Source organism: Bufo bufo, chromosome 3, assembly GCF_905171765.1.
Source record: "Bufo bufo chromosome 3, aBufBuf1.1, whole genome shotgun sequence".
NCBI lineage: Eukaryota > Metazoa > Chordata > Amphibia > Anura > Bufonidae > Bufo > Bufo bufo.
The window spans coordinates 17,868,939-17,889,460 of NC_053391.1; the positions used below are offsets into that span (position 1 = coordinate 17,868,939).

The 20,522-nt window shown below is 43.1% G+C and overlaps 1 protein-coding gene across 1 annotated transcript in view; it reads right to left on the bottom strand.

Annotated features, from left to right (window-relative positions):
- The window catches only part of STYXL2 (serine/threonine/tyrosine interacting like 2), an 80,256-nt gene that overhangs the window by 34,165 nt on the left and 25,569 nt on the right, over window positions 1–20,522 (bottom strand). The window contains exon 3 of the mRNA XM_040422929.1: window positions 1,441–1,535. Coding sequence (XP_040278863.1) covers window positions 1,441–1,535 — 95 coding nt within the window. The remainder of the gene's footprint in view (window positions 1–1,440; window positions 1,536–20,522) is intronic.

Below are 20,522 nucleotides of genomic sequence, written 5' to 3' on the forward strand. Positions count from 1 at the left end.
GCCTTATTGGGGGGGTCAGAAAAAAGGTCAGTATCTGGTGTGGCCACCATTTGCCTCGTGCAGTGTAACACATCTCCGTGGCATAGAGTTGATCAGGTTGTTGATTGTGGCCTGTGGAATGTTGGTCCACTCCTCTTCCTCTGTGCGAAGTTGCAGAATATTGGCAGGAACTGGAACACGCTGTCGTATACGCCGATCCAGACCATCCCAAACATGCTCAATGGGTGACGTGTCCAGTGAGTATGCTGGCCATGCTGCAAGAACTGGGATGTTTTCAGCGTCCAGGAATTGTGTACAGATCCTTGCAATATGGGGCCGTGCATTATCAGGCTGCAACATGAGGTGATGGTCGTGGATGAATGGCACAACAATGGGCCTCAGGATCTCGTCACGGTATCTCTGTGCATTCAAAATGTCATTAATAAAATGCACCTGTGTTTGTTGTCCATAACATACGCCCGCCCATACCATAACCCCACCGCCACCATGGGCCCCTCGATCCACAACGTTGATGTCAGCAAACCGCTCACCCACACGACGCCACACACTGTCTGCCATCTGCCCTGAACAGTGAAAACCGGGACTCATCCGTGAACAGAACGCCTCTCCAGCGTGCCAGGCACCATCGAATGTGAGCATTTGCCCACTCAAGTCGGTTACGACGACGACCTGCAGTCAGGTCCAGACCCCGATGAGGACGGCGATCATGAGATGAACTTCCCTGAGACGGTTTCTGACAGTTTGTGCAGAAATTCTTTGGTTATGCAAACCGATTGTTGCTGCAGCTGTCCGGGTGGCTGGTCTCAGACTATCATGGAGGTGGACATGCTGGATGTGGAGGTCCTGGGCTGGTGTGGCTACACGTGGTCTGCGGTTGTGAGGCCGGTTGGATGTACTGCCAAATTCTCTGAAACGCCTTTTGAGACGGCTTATGGTAGAGAAATGAACATTCATTGCACGGACAACAGCTCTGGTAGACATTCCTGCAGTCAGCATGCCAATTGCATTGTGCTGTGTGATCAAAGTGCACATTTCAGAGTGGCCTTTTATTGTGGGCAGTCTCAAGGCACACCTGTGTGATATTCATGCTGTCTAATCAACACCTTGATATGCCACACCTGTGAGGTGGGATGGATTATCTCGGCAAAGGAGAAGTGCTCACTAACACAGATTTAGACAGATTTGTGAGCAATATTTGAGAGTAATGGGTCTTTTGTGTCTGTAGAAAATGTTCCAGATCTTTGAGTTCAGCTCATGCAAAACGGGAGCAAAACCGAAAGTGTTGTGTTTATATTTTTGTTCAGTCTATCTATCTATCATGGTGACATACACTGGATTACTCTCTTCTATTCAGCAGCTCCGCTCCTCCATCCACTGTTGCTCAGAGCCCCAGTCCCTCTCCGTACGGTCCCGGCTCGGCTCCAGTATAATGGACTTTACCTTCACTGATAATCTTCTTGGCGGCCACTGCGGACGACAGGTGGATCGGCTCCATGAAGATGCTCTCGGTGTAAGCGTCGGAGACCATGGATAAGCTGCAGATACAAACGTGAAGGTGAAATATCCGGACAATTCAGACAATTCAGTGGCTTAGAGGGAAAATAGAAGAGCCCTGCAGCCCCGTATGTTTCATGGTTCCCACCTTCCCTCATTCACACAACTGTGTCCGCAGCGTGGTCCGTGCTGTGGTCCGCAGCGTGGTCCGTGCACATGCCGCATTTTTTTGCAGACAAGTATAGGACGTGTTCTGTCTTTTGCAGAATGGACATGCGGAAAGCACATTGTAGTCACCCATGGGTCTTCCTAATGTATCTAAGCCATACCTGCAACTCTCCTGAAAAGGGGCAGGACGTGGCAGGACGTGGCAGGGAATGTGATGGAGTCTCTTAAAGAACAATTCCGCTCACATTTCTCCCTCAAGTCACCTGACAAGTATGATCCAAGCCGATACTGTCTGATAATGTATCTAAGACTCTTACATAGGATACAGTTGTGTGTATCTAAGCCTAACGTGTGTGATACTCAGGGGTGCAGCTAGCCTTTCTGCTGCCTGAGGTGAAAACTAAAAGGCCGCCCCCCCCCCCAAGCCAATTTCTTAACCTAACCCCTTTGCCACAATGAAAGCACTCATTGCCCATGGCCCTTCTGCTGCCCCCCTCTTGCCCCTACCTGGCGCTGCCTGAGGCGATCGCCTCACCTGGCCATGAAGACCGTCTCCATGGAGATTGTTTATAGATTGCAGCAGTCACAAAGCAAACCACAGCCTCCGGTACCGGCCGGGCCGAGGAGGGGTCCGTCATCTGTGGGGGGGAGGGGGGGGGGGGGTCATGTGTATGTACAGGGGTAGCTGTAAGTGCCTGGTGGTCAGCAGTGACATTGCCGCCATTGTGTGAGCAGTCACCACGGCAACAAGGCTTTACTAAACAGTTAAAAGTGGCAACAACCAATCATGTATATCACCGGGAGAAAACGCCAGGATTCCGAAAATAATAAATGGAGACAAATCTATCCATTATCTATCTATAGCTATAGTGGAAGCGGCTGCTTGGGGGCCGGAACTCAGCAGGGGCCCACCCAGGAGGAGGACTAAAAGATATTATTGTCAGGGCCGCCTCAACAGTATAATACAAGGACATTACACTCAGACACTGCAGGAAACGCACAGGAAGGACGTCCGGGCGCCATCTGAGAGCGGGAGGGGGGGCTGCGAAGAAGCTGCTGGGGAGGGGTGGGGGCCCATTCAAGAATTTGCTGTGGGGCCCAGTCATTCCTAGTTATGCCTCATCTATCTATCTATCTATCTATCTATCTATTATCTATCTATTATCTATCTATCTATCTATCTATCTATCTATCTATCTCATATCTATCTATCTATCTATCTATCTATCTATCTATCTATAGTGTTTTCTTTGTACCAATGTTTAAACCATAGACAATCGTCCTTCATTTTCATCTACTACACAAGAAGCCGTTTGCAGATGATAAAAGCAGAATCTTGCCGTATGAAGGCGGTATATAACCAGTGCAGACATATATGTGCGGTATATAACCAGTGCAGACATATATGTGCGGTATATAACCAGTGCAGACATATATGTGCGGTATATAACCAGTGCAGACATATATGTGCGGTATATAACCAGTGCAGACATATATGTGCGGTATATAACCAGTACAGACATATATGTGCGGTATATAACCAGTGCAGACATATATGTGCGGTATATAACCAGTGCAGACATATATGTGCGGTATATAACCAGTGCAGACATATATGTGCGGTATATAACCAGTGCAGACATATATGTGCGGTATATAACCAGTGCAGACATATATGTGCGGTATATAACCAGTGCAGACATATATGTGCGGTATATAACCAGTGCAGACATATATGTGCGGTATATAACCAGTGCAGACATATATGTGCGGTATATAACCAGTGCAGACATATATGTGCGGTATATAACCAGTGCAGACATATATGTGCGGTATATAACCAGTACAGACATATATGTGCGGTATATAACCAGTGCAGACATATATGTGCGGTATATAACCAGTGCAGACATATATGTGCGGTATATAACCAGTGCAGACATATATGTGCGGTATATAACCAGTGCAGACATATATGTGCGGTATATAACCAGTGCAGACATATATGTGCGGTATATAACCAGTGCAGACATATATGTGCGGTATATATACCCTGCCGACATATGACAATAGAAATACCGCCAAACTCCCTTTGTCTCTTGCAGTTGATTGTAATTTTATTTATTTTTTATATTTTTCCCCTTCTAATATAATTTATTTATTTTATTTTTCCTTCATAACAATGACCCAAAAATCCCAATTATACGTCCGGCAGACCGGTCACCGATGTGCACAACCTTGGTACAAAAAACATATCAGAAGGATAAATTTAAAAAAAGAAGAAAAAAAAATCCCTGTTTCTGCAGCAAAAATAATGGCAGGGGATTCAATCAGCGAGCGCCGGTGGTTTCCGTATCCAAGGTGACAGAAATAGCCCTCCACATTCATCATGTTATATATTACCAACGGATCGATACCAGGGTAGCCATCTGGATACAGGTCGAGAGGGAAGGATCATCAAGCCTTGTGTTTTTCATGTCATTCACAAAGCATTCTGGGAGTTGGGAGATGGACGCCTCATCCTGCGTCTTTAGCCCAGCTATACTCAGAAGAGATTTAAAGGGCAGAAAATGCCACTTTTTTTTTTTGTGCAGTATGAAAGCTTTCTCTTTTGTTGCAAATAAAAAATATCAGAATGAGAATTTTTGCCTCTTTTTTACTTTATTACAATAGATAAATAACCAACCTGTAAAGATTGGAAATAATTTTTTATATTGTTTTTGTTTTATGTTTTATATTAAGAATGTCTAATAATAATAATAATAATAATAATAAAAAACAATAAATGTAAAAATAAACAAAATAATACTAGCAATAAAATAAAAATTATAGTAATAAAAATAAATAAAATCATTATATTAAAATAAGAAAAATAAAATAAAAATATAGTAATAAAAATAACAATACAATCCTTATATTAAAAGAGTAAAAATAAAAAGTATAGTAACAAAAATAAATAAAATCACGATATTAAAATAATATAGATAAAATATGAAAATATTCAGATTTTCATATAAAATATATGAAAATATGAAATCTTGAAAATAACAACAAAAATCCTTATATTAAAAGAGTAAAAATAAAAAGTATAGTAACAAAAATAAATAAAATCACAATATTAAAATAATATAAATAAAATATGAAAATATTCCCATTTTCATATAAAATATATGAAAATATGAAATCTTGAAAATAAAAACAAAAATCCTTATATTAAAAGAGTAAAAATAAAAAGTATAGTAACAAAAATAAATAAAATCACGATATTAAAATAATATAAATAAAATATGAAAATATCCCGATTTTTATATAAAATATATGAAAATATGAAATCTTGAAAATAACAACAAAAATCCTTATATTAAAAGAGTAAAAATATAGTAATAATATTAATAAAACCAATATATTGAAAATCTTAAAAAATTATATAATAATAATAACAAAAACTATTATATTAAAAACAATAAAAAATAAAATATAGTAATAATAATAATAATTAAAAAAATCATCTTAAAAATAATGAAAAATAAAAATAAAACACAGTAATAATAAATAATAATAATAAAATAAAAATAATACTAAAAATAACATATTATTTCTTATTATATTAATAATAATATTAAGAAGAAATATTGCAGAAAACCAGAACACTGTTGAGTCCTTCGTATACATTCGATGCAAAGAATTTTTTATTTACTCTTTCAAACAGAACTGACAGCTATGAAATTGCAAGGGAGGGAAAAAGAGAAATTCTTGGATCGAGGCAAACATTTTATACATCTGCCTCTGAAAAAGAATAGTCATTTCAGACCTGAGCTAATGAGACGGGATTGTGCAGTTGATATAATAATGTAGTATTGTATATTTGTATTCCAAGCCTGCGCCTATAGATTGTTGCTATAAGGAGTGCGATGGTCGTCCATCCTCCGTCAGTAATACATCAGCCGCTCCGTGCTGACACATTGCAACGGATAATAACAGTATTTTATAGAGTTTCATCAAATACGGGCGTCGCCAAAAAGAAAAGACATTACAGAAGAGTTTACATTGCGCTGTGGGATTCTACGTTCTTACAGAGATCGGGGCTGAGGGCGAGACACCAAATGGGAGAAAAAGCAATTCAAAAATTAGAAGAATTCTTTAAAAAAAAAAAAAAATCCCATTTACAAATTATATCTCAAAATATCTTATTGTGAAATGTTAAATGTCATATATTTGTCTCACAATATGGGCAAAACTATTCTGAAAAAGGATTTTTTAAAAAAGGATTTTATTTTATTTTGGACCTTAAAGGTAAAACAGACAAGAATGATGTTATTCTTCATTGGTTGATCGGCGGATGATACGGAGAGAAGCGATGGCGGAAGGGCCTGCGGATCGGCTTCTGATTATTGCGAGGGGTAAGGGCGCATTCACACCCGGCAGTTCAGCTGCTTTGGCGGCGCAGACACGTGGGTTCCCGTAAGCCCCATTCAGATGGAGGGAACTGATTTCTGCAACAAAATCTGCAGGGTGTGAAGGCGCGCAAAAGGTGAAGACATTGAAAGGAATGTAAGAAACTTAAAATATATTTTAGAAAATGAAAAGTAGTTCGCACAGCATTAGGCCTCATGCACACGGCCGTTGTTTTGGTCCGCATCCGAGTCGCAGTTTTTGTGGCTCGGGTGCAGACCTATTCCCTTCAATGGGGCCGCAAAAGAGGCGGACAGCACTCCGTGTGCTGTCTGCATCCGTGGCTCCGTTCCGTAGCCCCGCAATTTTTTTTTTTACCTGTCCTATTCTTCTCCGTTTTGCGGACAAGGATAGGCAGCTATATTAATGGCTCTCCGTGCCGTTCCACAAATTTCAGAATACACACGAACGTTCAGTATGTTGTCCGCATTCGTGTTTCCGCATTTCTAGTTCGCAAAAATATAAAGCTTGTCCTACTATTGTCCGCACAGATCGGTCCGCAGTCCCATTCAAGTCAATGGATCCGCAAAATGCGAGTGACATACGGAATGGTTTTCATATGTCATCTGTTTTTGGTGGATCCGTTCCCGTATTTTTGAAGGCCTTAATAAATAAAAATTCTCTCTATCTTTTTTTTTCCTTCCATTTTTTGCAGACCGTAAAAAACGGAAGACATACGGAACACAAACGGAAGTCATTTGTCTGCGGTTCCGTTATTTGCTGACCGCAAAACGGAAAGGATTACACACGGTCATGTGAATGTACTCTAATACTGTAGTCTGCTTCTGGTAACTAAGTTCTCAGTGAGTGACTTGTATCAAAACTATATGTATCTCATGTATCTATCCTTAGATAATAGATAGATAGATAGATAGATAGATAGATAGATAGATAGATAGATAATAGATAGATAGATAATAGATAGATAGATAGATAATAGATAGATAGATAGATATGAGATAGATAATAGATAGATAGATAGATAGATAGATAGATAGATAATAGATAGATAGATAGATAGATAGATAGATAGATAATAGATAGATAGATAGATAGATAGATATGAGATAGATAATAGATAGATAGATAGATAGATAGATAGATAGATAGATAATAGATAGATAGATAGATAGATAGATATGAGATAGATAGATAGATAGATAGATAGATAGATAGATATGAGATAGATAATAGATAGATAGATAGATAGATAGATAGATAGATATGAGATAGATAGATAGATAATAGATAGATAGATAGATAGATAGATAGATAGATAATAGATAGATAGATAGATAGATAGATAGATAGATAGATAGATATGAGATAGATAGATAGATAGATAGATAGATAGATAGATAGATAGATAGATAGATAGATAGATAGATAGATAATAGATAGATATGAGATAGATAGATAGATAGATATGATAGATATGATAGATAGATAGATAATAGATAATAGATAGATAGATAGATAGATAGATAATAGATAGATAATAGATAGATAGATATGAGATAGATAGATAGATAATAGATAGATAATAGATAGATAGATATGAGATAGATAGATAGATAATAGATAGATGATAGATAGATAGATAGATATGAGATAGATAGATAATAGATAGATAGATAGATAGATAGATAGATAATAGATAGATAGATATGAGATAGATAGATAGATGGATAGATAATAGATAGATAGATAGATAGATAGATAGATAGATAGATAGGAGAGGACAGTGTCAGTCTGCGGCTCTCGGTCTCTTGCTGTCTCGTCCTGCGGAGACCCCACCAGGGACCTCTCTGGACAGACATGTGGCTCTTCTGGTGAAGTATTGTAGAATCTCCTTATAAAGGTCTGATCCTTCCCTAAGGGCTGTAGGGATATCGACCACGGAACATCTGCCATGGTTTGGCCACCACAAGGATGAATATGGAAATTAAACTGAGCCCACCTGGGACAGGGATTAATGGGAGTCATTACAATATGTATATTAATAAAAAAAAAAAAAAGTGTGTCCCCCCCCCCCCCCCCCCCCCTCCGTGAAGCAGTAGTGCAGCCTTTATACGTTCAAATGGACAAAAAAGGAAAAAGTCCATCAGATAGAGGTAGGTGTCTGCCCCAGCTGGGAGGTACATTGACTTCCAGGGGATCAGAGGAGATGAAAGGAGGATCTGATCACTGTATATATATACAGGACTCTCCCTGAAGAGTCCAGGGCTGCACTTTACTGTTACTGCTGTAAAACCGCCTCACTGGATCATAGCATGGCGATCCTGGGGTCAAGACCAACCAGGGCAAAATATCTGTCATCAATCTATGTGGACCCCACCAAAGCAAGCTACAAAACATAGATACAGTATATAGATATATAAAGACATACCTAGGAGAGGAGTGACTAGAAATTAGATATAGATATGAGATAGATAGATAATAGATAGATAGATAGATAGATAATAGATAGATAGGAGATAGATAGATAGATAGATAGATAATAGATAGATAGATAGATAGATATGAGATAGATAGATAGATAGATAGATAGATAGATAGATAGATAATAGATAGATAGATTGATAGATAGATAGATAGATAGATAGATATGAGATAGATAATAGATATGAGATAGATAGATAGATAAATAATAGATAATAGATAGATAGATTGATAGATAGATAGATAGATAGATAGATATGAGATAGATAATAGATATGAGATAGATAGATAGATAAATAATAGATAATAGATAGATAGATAGATGATAGATAGATAGATAGATAGATAGATAGATAGATAGATAATAGATAATAGATAGATAGATAGATAGATAATAGATAGATAGATAGATAGATAGATAGATAATAGATAGATAGATAGATAGATATGAGATAGATAGATAGATAGATAGATAGATAATAGATAGATAGATAGATAGATAGATAGATATGAGATAGATAGATAGATAGATAGATATGAGATAGATAGATAGATAGATAATAGATAGATAATAGATAGATAGATAGATAGATAGATAGATAGATAGATAGATAGATAAATTGACAGTCGCTCTGTCATTATAAGTGCAGTTCCCAGTATTCCGCCTTCAGGGAGCAGGTAGGTCGGTATATAGAGGCGCACATACAGTATTCCGCCTTCAGGGAGCAGGTAGGTCGGTATATAGAGGCGCACATACAGTATTCCGCCTTCAGGGAGCAGGTAGGTCGGTATATAGAGGCGCACATACAGTATTCCGCCCTCAGGGAGCAGGTAGGTCGGTATATAGAGGCGCACATACAGTATTCCGCCTTCAGGGAGCAGGTAGGTCGGTATATAGAGGCGCACATACAGTATTCCGCCCTCAGGGAGCAGGTAGGTCGGTATATAGAGGCGCACATACAGTATTCCGCCCTCAGGGAGCAGGTAGGTCGGTATATAGAGGCGCACATACAGTATTCCGCCTTCAGGGAGCAGGTAGGTCGGTATATAGAGGCGCACATACAGTATTCCGCCCTCAGGGAGCAGGTAGGTCGGTATATAGAGGCGCACATACAGTATTCCGCCCTCAGGGAGCAGGTAGGTCGGTATATAGAGGCGCACATACAGTATTCCGCCCTCAGGGAGCAGGTAGGTCGGTATATAGAGGCGCACATACAGTATTCCGCCTTCAGGGAGTAGGTAGGTCGGTATATAGAGGCGCACATACAGTATTCCGCCTTCAGGGAGCAGGTAGGTCGGTATATAGAGGCGCACATACAGTATTCCGCCTTCAGGGAGCAGGTAGGTCGGTATATAGAGGCGCACATACAGTATTCCGCCTTCAGGGAGCAGGTAGGTCGGTATATAGAGGCGCACATACAGTATTCCGCCCTCAGGGAGCAGGTAGGTCGGTATATAGAGGCGCACATACAGTATTCCGCCCTCAGGGAGCAGGTAGGTCGGTATATAGAGGCGCACATACAGTATTCCGCCTTCAGGGAGTAGGTAGGTCGGTATATAGAGGCGCACATACAGTATTCCGCCCTCAGGGAGCAGGTAGGTCGGTATATAGAGGCGCACATACAGTATTCCGCCCTCAGGGAGCAGGTAGGTCGGTATATAGAGGCGCACATACAGTATTCCGCCCTCAGGGAGCAGGTAGGTCGGTATATAGAGGCGCACATACAGTATTCCGCCCTCAGGGAGCAGGTAGGTCGGTATATAGAGGCGCACATACAGTATTCCGCCTTCAGGGAGCAGGTAGGTCGGTATATAGAGGCGCACATACAGTATTCCGCCCTCAGGGAGCAGGTAGGTCGGTATATAGAGGCGCACATACAGTATTCCGCCCTCAGGGAGCAGGTAGGTCGGTATATAGAGGCGCACATACAGTATTCCGCCCTCAGGGAGCAGGTAGGTCGGTATATAGAGGCGCACATACAGTATTCCGCCCTCAGGGAGCAGGTAGGTCGGTATATAGAGGCGCACATACAGTATTCCGCCCTCAGGGAGCAGGTAGGTCGGTATATAGAGGCGCACATACAGTATTCCGCCCTCAGGGAGCAGGTAGGTCGGTATATAGAGGCGCACATACAGTATTCCGCCCTCAGGGAGCAGGTAGGTCGGTATATAGAGGCGCACATACAGTATTCCGCCTTCAGGGAGCAGGTAGGTCGGTATATAGAGGCGCACATACAGTATTCCGCCCTCAGGGAGCAGGTAGGTCGGTATATAGAGGCGCACATACAGTATTCCGCCCTCAGGGAGCAGGTAGGTCGGTATATAGAGGCGCACATACAGTATTCCGCCTTCAGGGAGCAGGTAGGTCGGTATATAGAGGCGCACATACAGTATTCCGCCCTCAGGGAGCAGGTAGGTCGGTATATAGAGGCGCACATACAGTATTCGGATCTCTCTGCGTACGGTTGCACATTCTCCTTCCAATGTATTTCTGCATATGAAACACTTCCCCATCCACTCACCATAAGTTAAATAGGTTAATTAGGTAGATTTTTGCATATTTAAGTTGCATATCTTTGCATGTAAAACTCTCATCTAAATACATTTGCTGTGAATAATATGCATATATTTGCATACATAATTTCTGTATCTTGTGAGTAAATGGCTTTGTTCTTGTAGCTGCTGCGGTGAAGGTGCAGCATTAGAATAGCGCAGTGACTGGCACCGGTGACTCACCCATTCCGCACATACACCGCTGATATCATGATATTAAAATAGACGTCTCTTATGTGACTGCGCTGCTCAATCTCTTCTTAAAGGGATAGCCCCCGTTGTATGATAACCACTACTCAATTTTTGTTATCATATATTTTAGGGGAGAATCTGACCCCTAGTTCCAAAATATCCCCCACTCCAAAACAGACTGGCCAAATTGTGCCACAAATGTATAAAATCTTGGCACAATTGATTTGAATAGTAAATATAGGCCATTGCTCATTTCTAGCTGGTGCATAAAGTGTATAGTCATACAATGTCCATAAACAGGCAAGAAAGGTAGTACTGCTACCCGGTCTCTCCATATAAATGACACAGGCACAGGCACTACTGCATATAAATAATGCAGATTAAGATAGTATTACCTCCCTGTAAATGATGTAAGTACAGATAGTACTGCCTCCCTGTCTCTCCCTGTAAATGATGAAGGTACAGATAGTACTGCCTCCCTGTCTCCCTGTAAATCTCGTAGGTACAGATAGCACTGCCTCCCTGTCTCTCCCTATAAATGACATAGGTACAGATAGTACTGCCTCCCTGTCTCTCACTGTAGATGATGTAGGTACAGATAGCACTGCCTCCCTGTCTCTCCCTGTAAATGATGTAGGTACAGATAGTACTGCCTCCCTGTAAATGATGTAGGTACAGATAGTACTGCCTCCATGTCTCTCCCTGTAAATGACATAGGTACAGATAGTACTGCCTCCCTGTCTCCCTGTAAATGATGTAGGTACAGATAGCACTGCCTCCAAGTCTCTCCCTGTAGATGATGTAGGTACAGATAGTACTGCCTCCCTATCTTGCCCTGTAAATGTCATAGGTACAGATAGCACTGCCTCCCTGTCTCTCTCTGTAAATCACGTAGGTACAGATATTGCTGCCTCCCTGTCTGTCCCCGTAGATGATGTAGGTACAGATAGTACTGCCTCCCTGTCTCTCCCTGTAAATAATGTAGGTACAGATAGTACTGCCTCCCTGTCTCTCCCTGTAAATGATGTAGGTACAGATAGCACTGCCTCCCTGTCTCTCCCTGTAAATGATGTAGGTACAGATAGCACTGCCTCCCTGTCTCTCCCTGTAAATGATGTAGGTACAGATAATACTGCCTCCCTGTCTCTCCCTGTAAATGATGTAGGTACAGATAGCACTGCCTCCCTGTCTCTCTGTAAATGATGTAGGTACAGATAGTACTGCCTCCCTGTCTCTCCTTGTAAATGATGTAGGTACAGATAGCACTGCCTCCTTGTCTCTCTCTGTAAATGATGTAGGTACAGATAGCACTGCCTCCCTGTCTCTCCTTGTAAATGATATAGGTACAGATAGCACTGTCTCCCTGTCTCTCTGTAAATGATGTAGGTACAGATAGTACTGCCTCCCTGTCTCTCTGTAAATGATGTAGGTACAGATAGTACTGCCTCCCTGTCTCTCACTGTAGATGATGTAGGTACAGATAGTACTGCCTCACTGTTTCCCTGTAAATGATGTAGGTACAGATAGCACTGCCTCCCTGTCTCTCCCTGTAAATGATGTAGGTACAGATAGTACTGCCTCCCTGTCTCTCCTTGTAAATGATGTAGGAACAGATAGTACTGCCTCCCTGTCTCTCACTGTAGATGATGTAGGTACAGATAGTACTGCCTCACTGTTTCCCTGTAAATGATGTAGGTACAAATAGCACTGCCTCCCTGTCTCTCCCTGTAAATGATGTAGGTACAGATAGTACTGCCTCCCTGTCTCTCCCTGTAAATGATGTAGGTACAAATAGCACTGCCTCCTTGTCTCTCTCTGTAAATTATGTAGGTACAGATAGCACTGCCTCCTTGTCTCTCTCTGTAAATGATGTAGGTACAGATAGCACTGCCTCCCTGTCTCTCTGTAAATGATGTAGGTACAGATGGTACTGCCTCCCTGTCTCTCTCTGTAAATTATGTAGGTACAGATAGCACTGGCTCCCTGTCTCTCTCGGTAAATGATGTAGATACAAGTCAGTATAAAACTGAGTCTGCATATATAGCACCTACCAGTAGTGTTAGAAACCACTCCATAGAGGCGACCTTGACGTGGTGAGTGGCTTATTACGCTTTGGCCAAAATGTACACCAATGCCTCATCCAGCATAGAGGCAGGGCAGAGTGCTGGTTGCAGAGTGCCATTGCATTTGTGTCTTTTTCTATAGATACAGATAGTACTGCCTCCCTGTCTCTCCTTGTAAATGATGTAGGTACAGATAATACTGCCTCCCTGTCTCTCTGTAAATGATGTAGGTACAGATAGTACTGCCTCCCTGTCTCTCCTTGTAAATGATGTAGGTACAGATAATACTGCCTCCCTGTCTCTCTGTAAATGATGTGGGTACAGATAGTACTGCCTCCCTGTCTCTCTGTAAATGATGTAGGTACAGATAGTACTGACTCCCTGTCTCTCTCGGTAAATGATGTAGATACAGATAGTACTGCCTCCCTGTCTCTTCCTGTAAATTATGTAGGTACAGATAGTACTGCCTCCCTGTCTCTCCGTGTAAATGATGTAGGTACAGATAGTACTGCCTCCCTGTCTCCCCCTGTAAATGATGTAGGTACAGATAGTACTGCCTCACTGTCTCTCCCTGTAATTGATATAGGTACAGGTAGTACTGCCTTCCTGTCTCTCCCTGTAGATGATGTAGGTACAGATAGCACTGACTCCCTGTCTCCCTGTAAATCTCATAGGTACAGATAGCACTGCCTCCCTGTCTCTCCCTGTAGATGATGTAGATACAGACAGTACTGCTTCCCTCTCTCTCCCTGTAAATGACATAAGTACAGATAGTACTGCCTCCCTGTCTCTCTCTGTAGATGATGTAGGTACAGATAGCACTGTCTTCCTGCAAATCTTGTAGGTACAGATAGCACTGCCTCCCTGTCTATCCCTGTAAATGACATAGGTACAGATAGTACTGCCTCCCTGTCTCTCACTGTAGATGATGTAGGTACAGATAGCACTGCCTCCCTGTCTCCCTGTAAATGACGTAGGTACAGATAGCACTGCCTCCCTGTCTATCCCTGTAAATGACATAGGTACAGATAGTACTGCCTCCCTGTCTCTCACTGTAGATGATGTAGGTACAGATAGCACTGCCTCCCTGTCTCCCTGTAAATGACGTAGGTACAGATAGCACTGCCTCCATGTCTCTCCCTGTAGATGATGTAGGTACAGATAGTACTGCCTCCCTGTCTTGCCCTGTAAATGTCATAGGTACAGATAGCACTGCCTCCCTGTCTCTCCCTGTAAATCACGTAGGTACAGATATTGCTGCCTCGCTGTCTGTCCCTGTAGATGATGTAGGTACAGATCGTACTGCCTCCCTGTTTCCCTGTAAATGATGTAGGTACAGATAGCACTGCCTCCCTGTCTCATAGTACTGCCTCCCTGTCTCTCCCGGTAATTGATGAAGATACATATAGTACTGCCTCCTTGTCTCTCTCTGTAAATTATGTAGGTACAGATAGCACTGGCTCCCTGTCTCTCTCGGTAAATGATGTAGATACAGATAGTACTGCCTCCCTGTCTCTCCTTGTAAATGATGTAGGTACAGATAGCACTGTTTCCCTGTCTCTCTGTAAATAATGTGGGTACAGATAGTACTGCCTCCCTGTCTCTCTGTAAATGATGTAGGTACAGATAGTACTGCCTCCATGTCTCTCTCGGTAAATGATGTAGATACAGATAGTACTGCCTCCCTGTCTCTCCCTATAAATTATGTAGGTACAGATAGTACTGCCTCCCTGTCTCTCCCTGTAAATGATGTAGGTACAGATAGTACTGCCTCCCTGTCTCTCTTTGTAAATGATGTAGGTAAGAAAGTACTGCCTCCCTGTCTCCCCTGTAAATGATGTAGGTACAGATAGTACTGCCTCACTGTCTCTCCCTGTAATTGATATAGGTACAGGTAGTACTGCCTTCCTGTCTCTCCCTGTAGATTATGTAGGTACAGATAGCACTGCCTCCCTGTCTCTCCCTGTAAATGACATAGGCACAGATAGCACTGCCTCCCTGTCTCTCCCTGTAGATGATGTAGGTACAGACAGTACTGCTTCCCTCTCTCTCCCTGTAAATGACGTAAGTACAGATAGTACTGCCTCCCTATTTCTCTCTGTAGATGATGTAGGTACAGATAGCACTGCCTCCCTGTCTCCCTGTAAATCTCGTAGGTACAGATAGCACTGCCTCCCTGTCTCTCCCTGTAAATGACATAGGTACAGATAGTACTGCATCCCTATCTTGCCCTGTAAATGTCATAGGTACAGATAGCACTGCCTCCATGTCTCTCCCTGTAAATGATGTAGGTACAGATAGCACTGCCTCCATGTCTCTCTGTAAATGATGTAGGTACAGATAGCACTGCCTCCCTGTCTCTCTGTAAATGATGTGGGTACAGATAGCACTGCCTCCCTGTCTTCCTGTAAATGATGTAGGTACAGATAGTACTGCCTCCCTGTCTCTCTGTAAATGATGTAGGTACAGATAGCACTGCCTCCCTGTAAATGATGTAGGTACAGATAGCACTGCCTCCCTGTCTCTCTGTAAATGATGTAGGTACAGATAGCACTGCCTCCATGTCTCTCTGTAAATGATGTAGGTACAGATAGCACTGCCTCCCTGTCTCTCTGTAAATGATGTGGGTACAGATAGTACTGCCTCCCTGTCTCACTGTAGATGATGTAGGTACAGATAGTACTGCCTCCCTGTCTCTCTGTAAATGATGTAGGTACAGATAGTACTGCCTCCATGTCTCTCTGTAAATGATGTAGGTACAGATAGCACTGCCTCCCTGTCTCTCTGTAAATGATGTGGGTACAGATAGTACTGCCTCCCTGTCTCACTGTAGATGATGTAGGTACAGATAGTACTGCCTCCCTGTCTCACTGTAAATTATGTAGGTACAGATAGCACTGCCTCCCTGTCTCTCTGTAAATGATGTAGGTACAGATAGTACTGCCTCCCTGTCTCTCTGTAAATGATGTAGGTACAGATAGTACTGCCTCCCTGTCTCACTGTAAATTATGTAGGTACAGATAGTACTGCCTCCCTGTCTCTCTGTAAATGATGTAGGTACAGATAGTACTGCCTCCATGTCTCTCTGTAAATTATGTAGGTACAGATAGTACTGCCTCCCTGTCTCTCTGTAAATGATGTGGGTACAGATAGTACTGCCTCCCTGTCTCACTGTAGATGATGTAGGTACAGATAGTACTGCCTCCCTGTCTCTCTGTAAATGATGTAGGTACAGATAGTACTGCCTCCCTGTCTCTCTGTAAATGATGTAGGTACAGATAGTACTGCCTCCCTGTCTCTCTGTAAATGATGTGGGTACAGATAGTACTGCCTCCCTGTCTCACTGTAGATGATGTAGGTACAGATAGTACTGCCTCCCTGTCTCTCTGTAAATGATGTAGGTACAGATAGTACTGCCTCCCTGTCTCACTGTAGATGATGTAGGTACAGATAGTACTGCCTCCCTTTCTCTCTGTAAATGATGTAGGTACAGATAGTACTGCCTCCTTGTCTCCACTTCCATGATGACACCTGTTGCAGCCTCTCTCATCCATTTTCACCTAGCAATGAAAGCAGGTATTTTCCCATAATGAAAATCTCACCCAGGCAGGCCCTGTGATATCAGCATATGATGCTCCGATGCTCTCCCTTACCCTGAGCGATCCATCGCAGGGCAAGGGATTTTTTGTCTATAATAACACACTGCGGGGCGGAGGCTTCCTAGCCGTTTTACAGGCTAGGGCAGCGCTAAAGCCCACCCATCAGAGCCGGTGACGTCGCTGAACTCACTGCTAGGCACAGGCCTCCACCTAGCTTACCCTACGGAGAGCCCGGTACCTCACCGCAACTCCATAAAATGCCTTTGCCCTGCGCAATTCAGTGCAGGGCAAAGGAGAGCATCGGAGCATGAAATGCTCCGATGCTCATAACAGGGGGGCTGCCTGGGTGAAAATGGAGGTATGTCCAGGTTCAGAGCTGACCCCTTTAATAGGCTCAGAAACTTGGAATTTAAAAGGGTCATCCATGGCCTAAATAGGGTTGACTTATCCTTATGATAGGCTGTCAATATTTGATCTGTGAGGTTCCGACTCCTGTCACTCCACCGGGGCTACGGACAGCGCCATACTTTGTATAGTGATTGTGCTTGGTATTGCAACTCAGTACGATTCACAAGTGCCATGTGGCCGATGCACGTGACGTCACAGACCTAAGTAGGGACTGCAGTGTTTACCTGAGCTCCGCAGCCCCCCAGCTCCAGGCTATGGTCCCCCACGACCAGATATTGGTGACCTTTCCTGAAAATAGGTCAGCAATATTTAAGTCCCCAATAACCCCTTTAAACACGCTACAATATTCTATATATAATAGGACTGAATGCCACTATGTATCTGTTGGAATTTTTGGAGGGTTGGGGTTATTTTCAGGTTTCAGACCACCATTTGGAAACTTAGCTTTTCTGTCTCACCTCGTCTGTAGCATATATGATATACACATAATATCCTCTTGTTTCATATTTAATGGAGGCTACAACTAGGGATTAGATACTTAGTAGCAATGACGCCAGAATGTGCATTGGTACTTCCCTTTCCACTCACTAGGGGGCAGTATAACACACAGATTTAATACCAAATGATTTTTCTGCAGCTTCAAACGCGCCGACCTCCAAGTACATTGCCTGCAGCAATGCTTTATGATTCAATTGTATCTTCCACCTTCTCACATAAAACTTCAGTGCAGACATAATAGTCGTGGTAACCTTTACTTGTGAGTTATGTGAACTAGAAACGTTCCTCCTTCATGTTGAACAATCAGCGCTAGTGACCGCAATAATCTGCGGCAATAAACACCGACTCCGGAGCAAGGATGGAAACCACAGCAGAAAGAACGCTTCTTCAATATGGCCAGAGCCTCGTTGTAATGTCACTTGGACATGACGAATAGGTGTTTGCCTCCCTGTGGGCCTGGTTTACCCCGTAAGTTTAACCATGAGTTCTCGGTCACCAGTGGGTCACACTTGAATCGAGCCATGGGAATTTTGTGCCATTCAGCTCATACTGCAGGCCTAACTATGTCTACTGTTCTTCCGTGTAAAGGATACATGCACAGATAGCACTGCCTCCTTGTCTCTCCGTGTAAAGCATGCAGGCACAGATAGCACTGCCTCCTTGTCTCTCCGTGTAAAGCATGCAGGCACAGATAGCACTGCCTCCTTGTCTCTCCGTGTAAAGCATGCAGGCACAGATAGCACTGCCTCCTTGTCTCTCCATGTAAAGCATGCAGGCACAGATAGCACTGCCTTCTTGTCTCTCCGTGTAAAGCATGCAGGCACAGATAGCACTGCCTCCTTGTCTCTCCATGTAAATCATGCAGGCACAGATAGCACTGCCTCCTTGTCTCTCCGTGTAAAGCATGCAGGCACAGGTAGCACTGCCTCCTTGTCTCTCCATGTAAATCATGCAGGCACAGATAGCACTGCCTCCTTGTCTCTCCGTGTAAAGCATGCAGGCACAGGTAGCACTGCCTCCTTGTCTCTCCGTGTAAAGCATGCAGGCACAGATAGCACTGCCTTCTTGTCTCTCCGTGTAAAGCATGCAGGCACAGATAGCACTGCCTCCTTGTCTCTCCGTGTAAAGCATGCAGGCACAGATAGCACTGCCTCCTTGTCTCTCCGTGTAAAGCATGCAGGCACAGATAGCACTGCCTCCCTGTCTCTCCATGTAAATCATGCAGGCACAGATAGCACTGCCTCCTTGTCTCTCCGTGTAAAGCATGCAGGCACAGATAGTACTGCCTCCTTGTCTCTCCGTGTAAAGCATGCAGGCACAGATAGTACTGCCTCCTTGTCTCTCTGTGTAAAGCATGCAGGCACAGATAGCACTGCCTCCTTGTCTCTCCATGTAAAGCATGCAGGCACAGATAGCACTGCCTCCTTGTCTCTCCGTGTAAAGCATGCAGGCACAGATAGCACTGCCTCCTTGTCTCTCCGTGTAAAGCATGCAGGCACAGATAGTACTGCCTCCTTGTCTCTCCGTGTAAAGCATGCAGGCACAGATAGTACTGCCTCCTTGTCTCTCTGTGTAAAGCATGCAGGCACAGATAGCACTGCCTCCTTGTCTCTCCATGTAAAGCATGCAGGCACAGATAGCACTGCCTCCTTGTCTCTCCATGTATGGCATGCAGGCACAGATAGCACTGCCTCCTTGTCTCTCCATGTAAAGCATGCAGGCACAGATAGCACTGCCTCCTTGTCTCTCTGTGTAAAGCATGGAGGCACAGATAGCACTGCCTTCTTGTCTCTCCGTGTAAAGCATGCAGGCACAGATAGCACTGCCTCCTTGTCTCTCTGTGTAAAGCATGCAGGCACAGATAGCACTGCCTCCTTGTCTCTCCCTGTACATGATTAAGACAACACTGCCTTTCAGTGTTTTCTGTGTCAGTGATATATGCACAGGTAGTACTGCCTTTCAGCCTTTGCATATGGATACAATTTTCATAGATAGTACTGCCTCCCTGTCTGTCTGTCTCTGTAAATGTTATACATACATATAGTGCTGCCTCCATCTCTCTCCCAGTAAATGATGTAGGTAGAGATAGTACTGCCTCTACGTTCTTCCCTGTAGATTATGTTAATACAGATAATTCTGCCTTCCTGTAGATAGTGTAGTTACAGATAGTACTGTGTCCCTGTCTCTCAATGTAAATGATGTAGGTGCAGATAGCACTGCCTCCCTGTCTCTCCATGTAAATGATGTAGGTACAGATAGTACTGCCTCCCTGTTTTCCTGTAAATGATGTAGGTACAGATAGTACTGCCTCCCTGTCTCTCCATGTAAATGATGTAGGTACAGATAGTACTGCCTCCCTGTTTCCCTGTAAATGATGTAAGTACAGATAGTACTGCCTCCCTGTCTCTCCCTGTAAAAAATGTAGGTACAGATAGTACTACCTCCATGTCTCTCTCTGTAAATAATGTAGATACAGATAATACTGCCTCCCTGTCTCTCCCTGTAAATGATGTAGGCACAAATAGTACTGTCTCCATGTCCTTCCCTGTAGATGATGCTGATACAGATAATACTGCCTTCTTGTAGATAGTGTAGTTACAGATAGTACTGCGTCCCTGTCTCTCCAAGTAAATTATGTAGCTACAGATAGTAC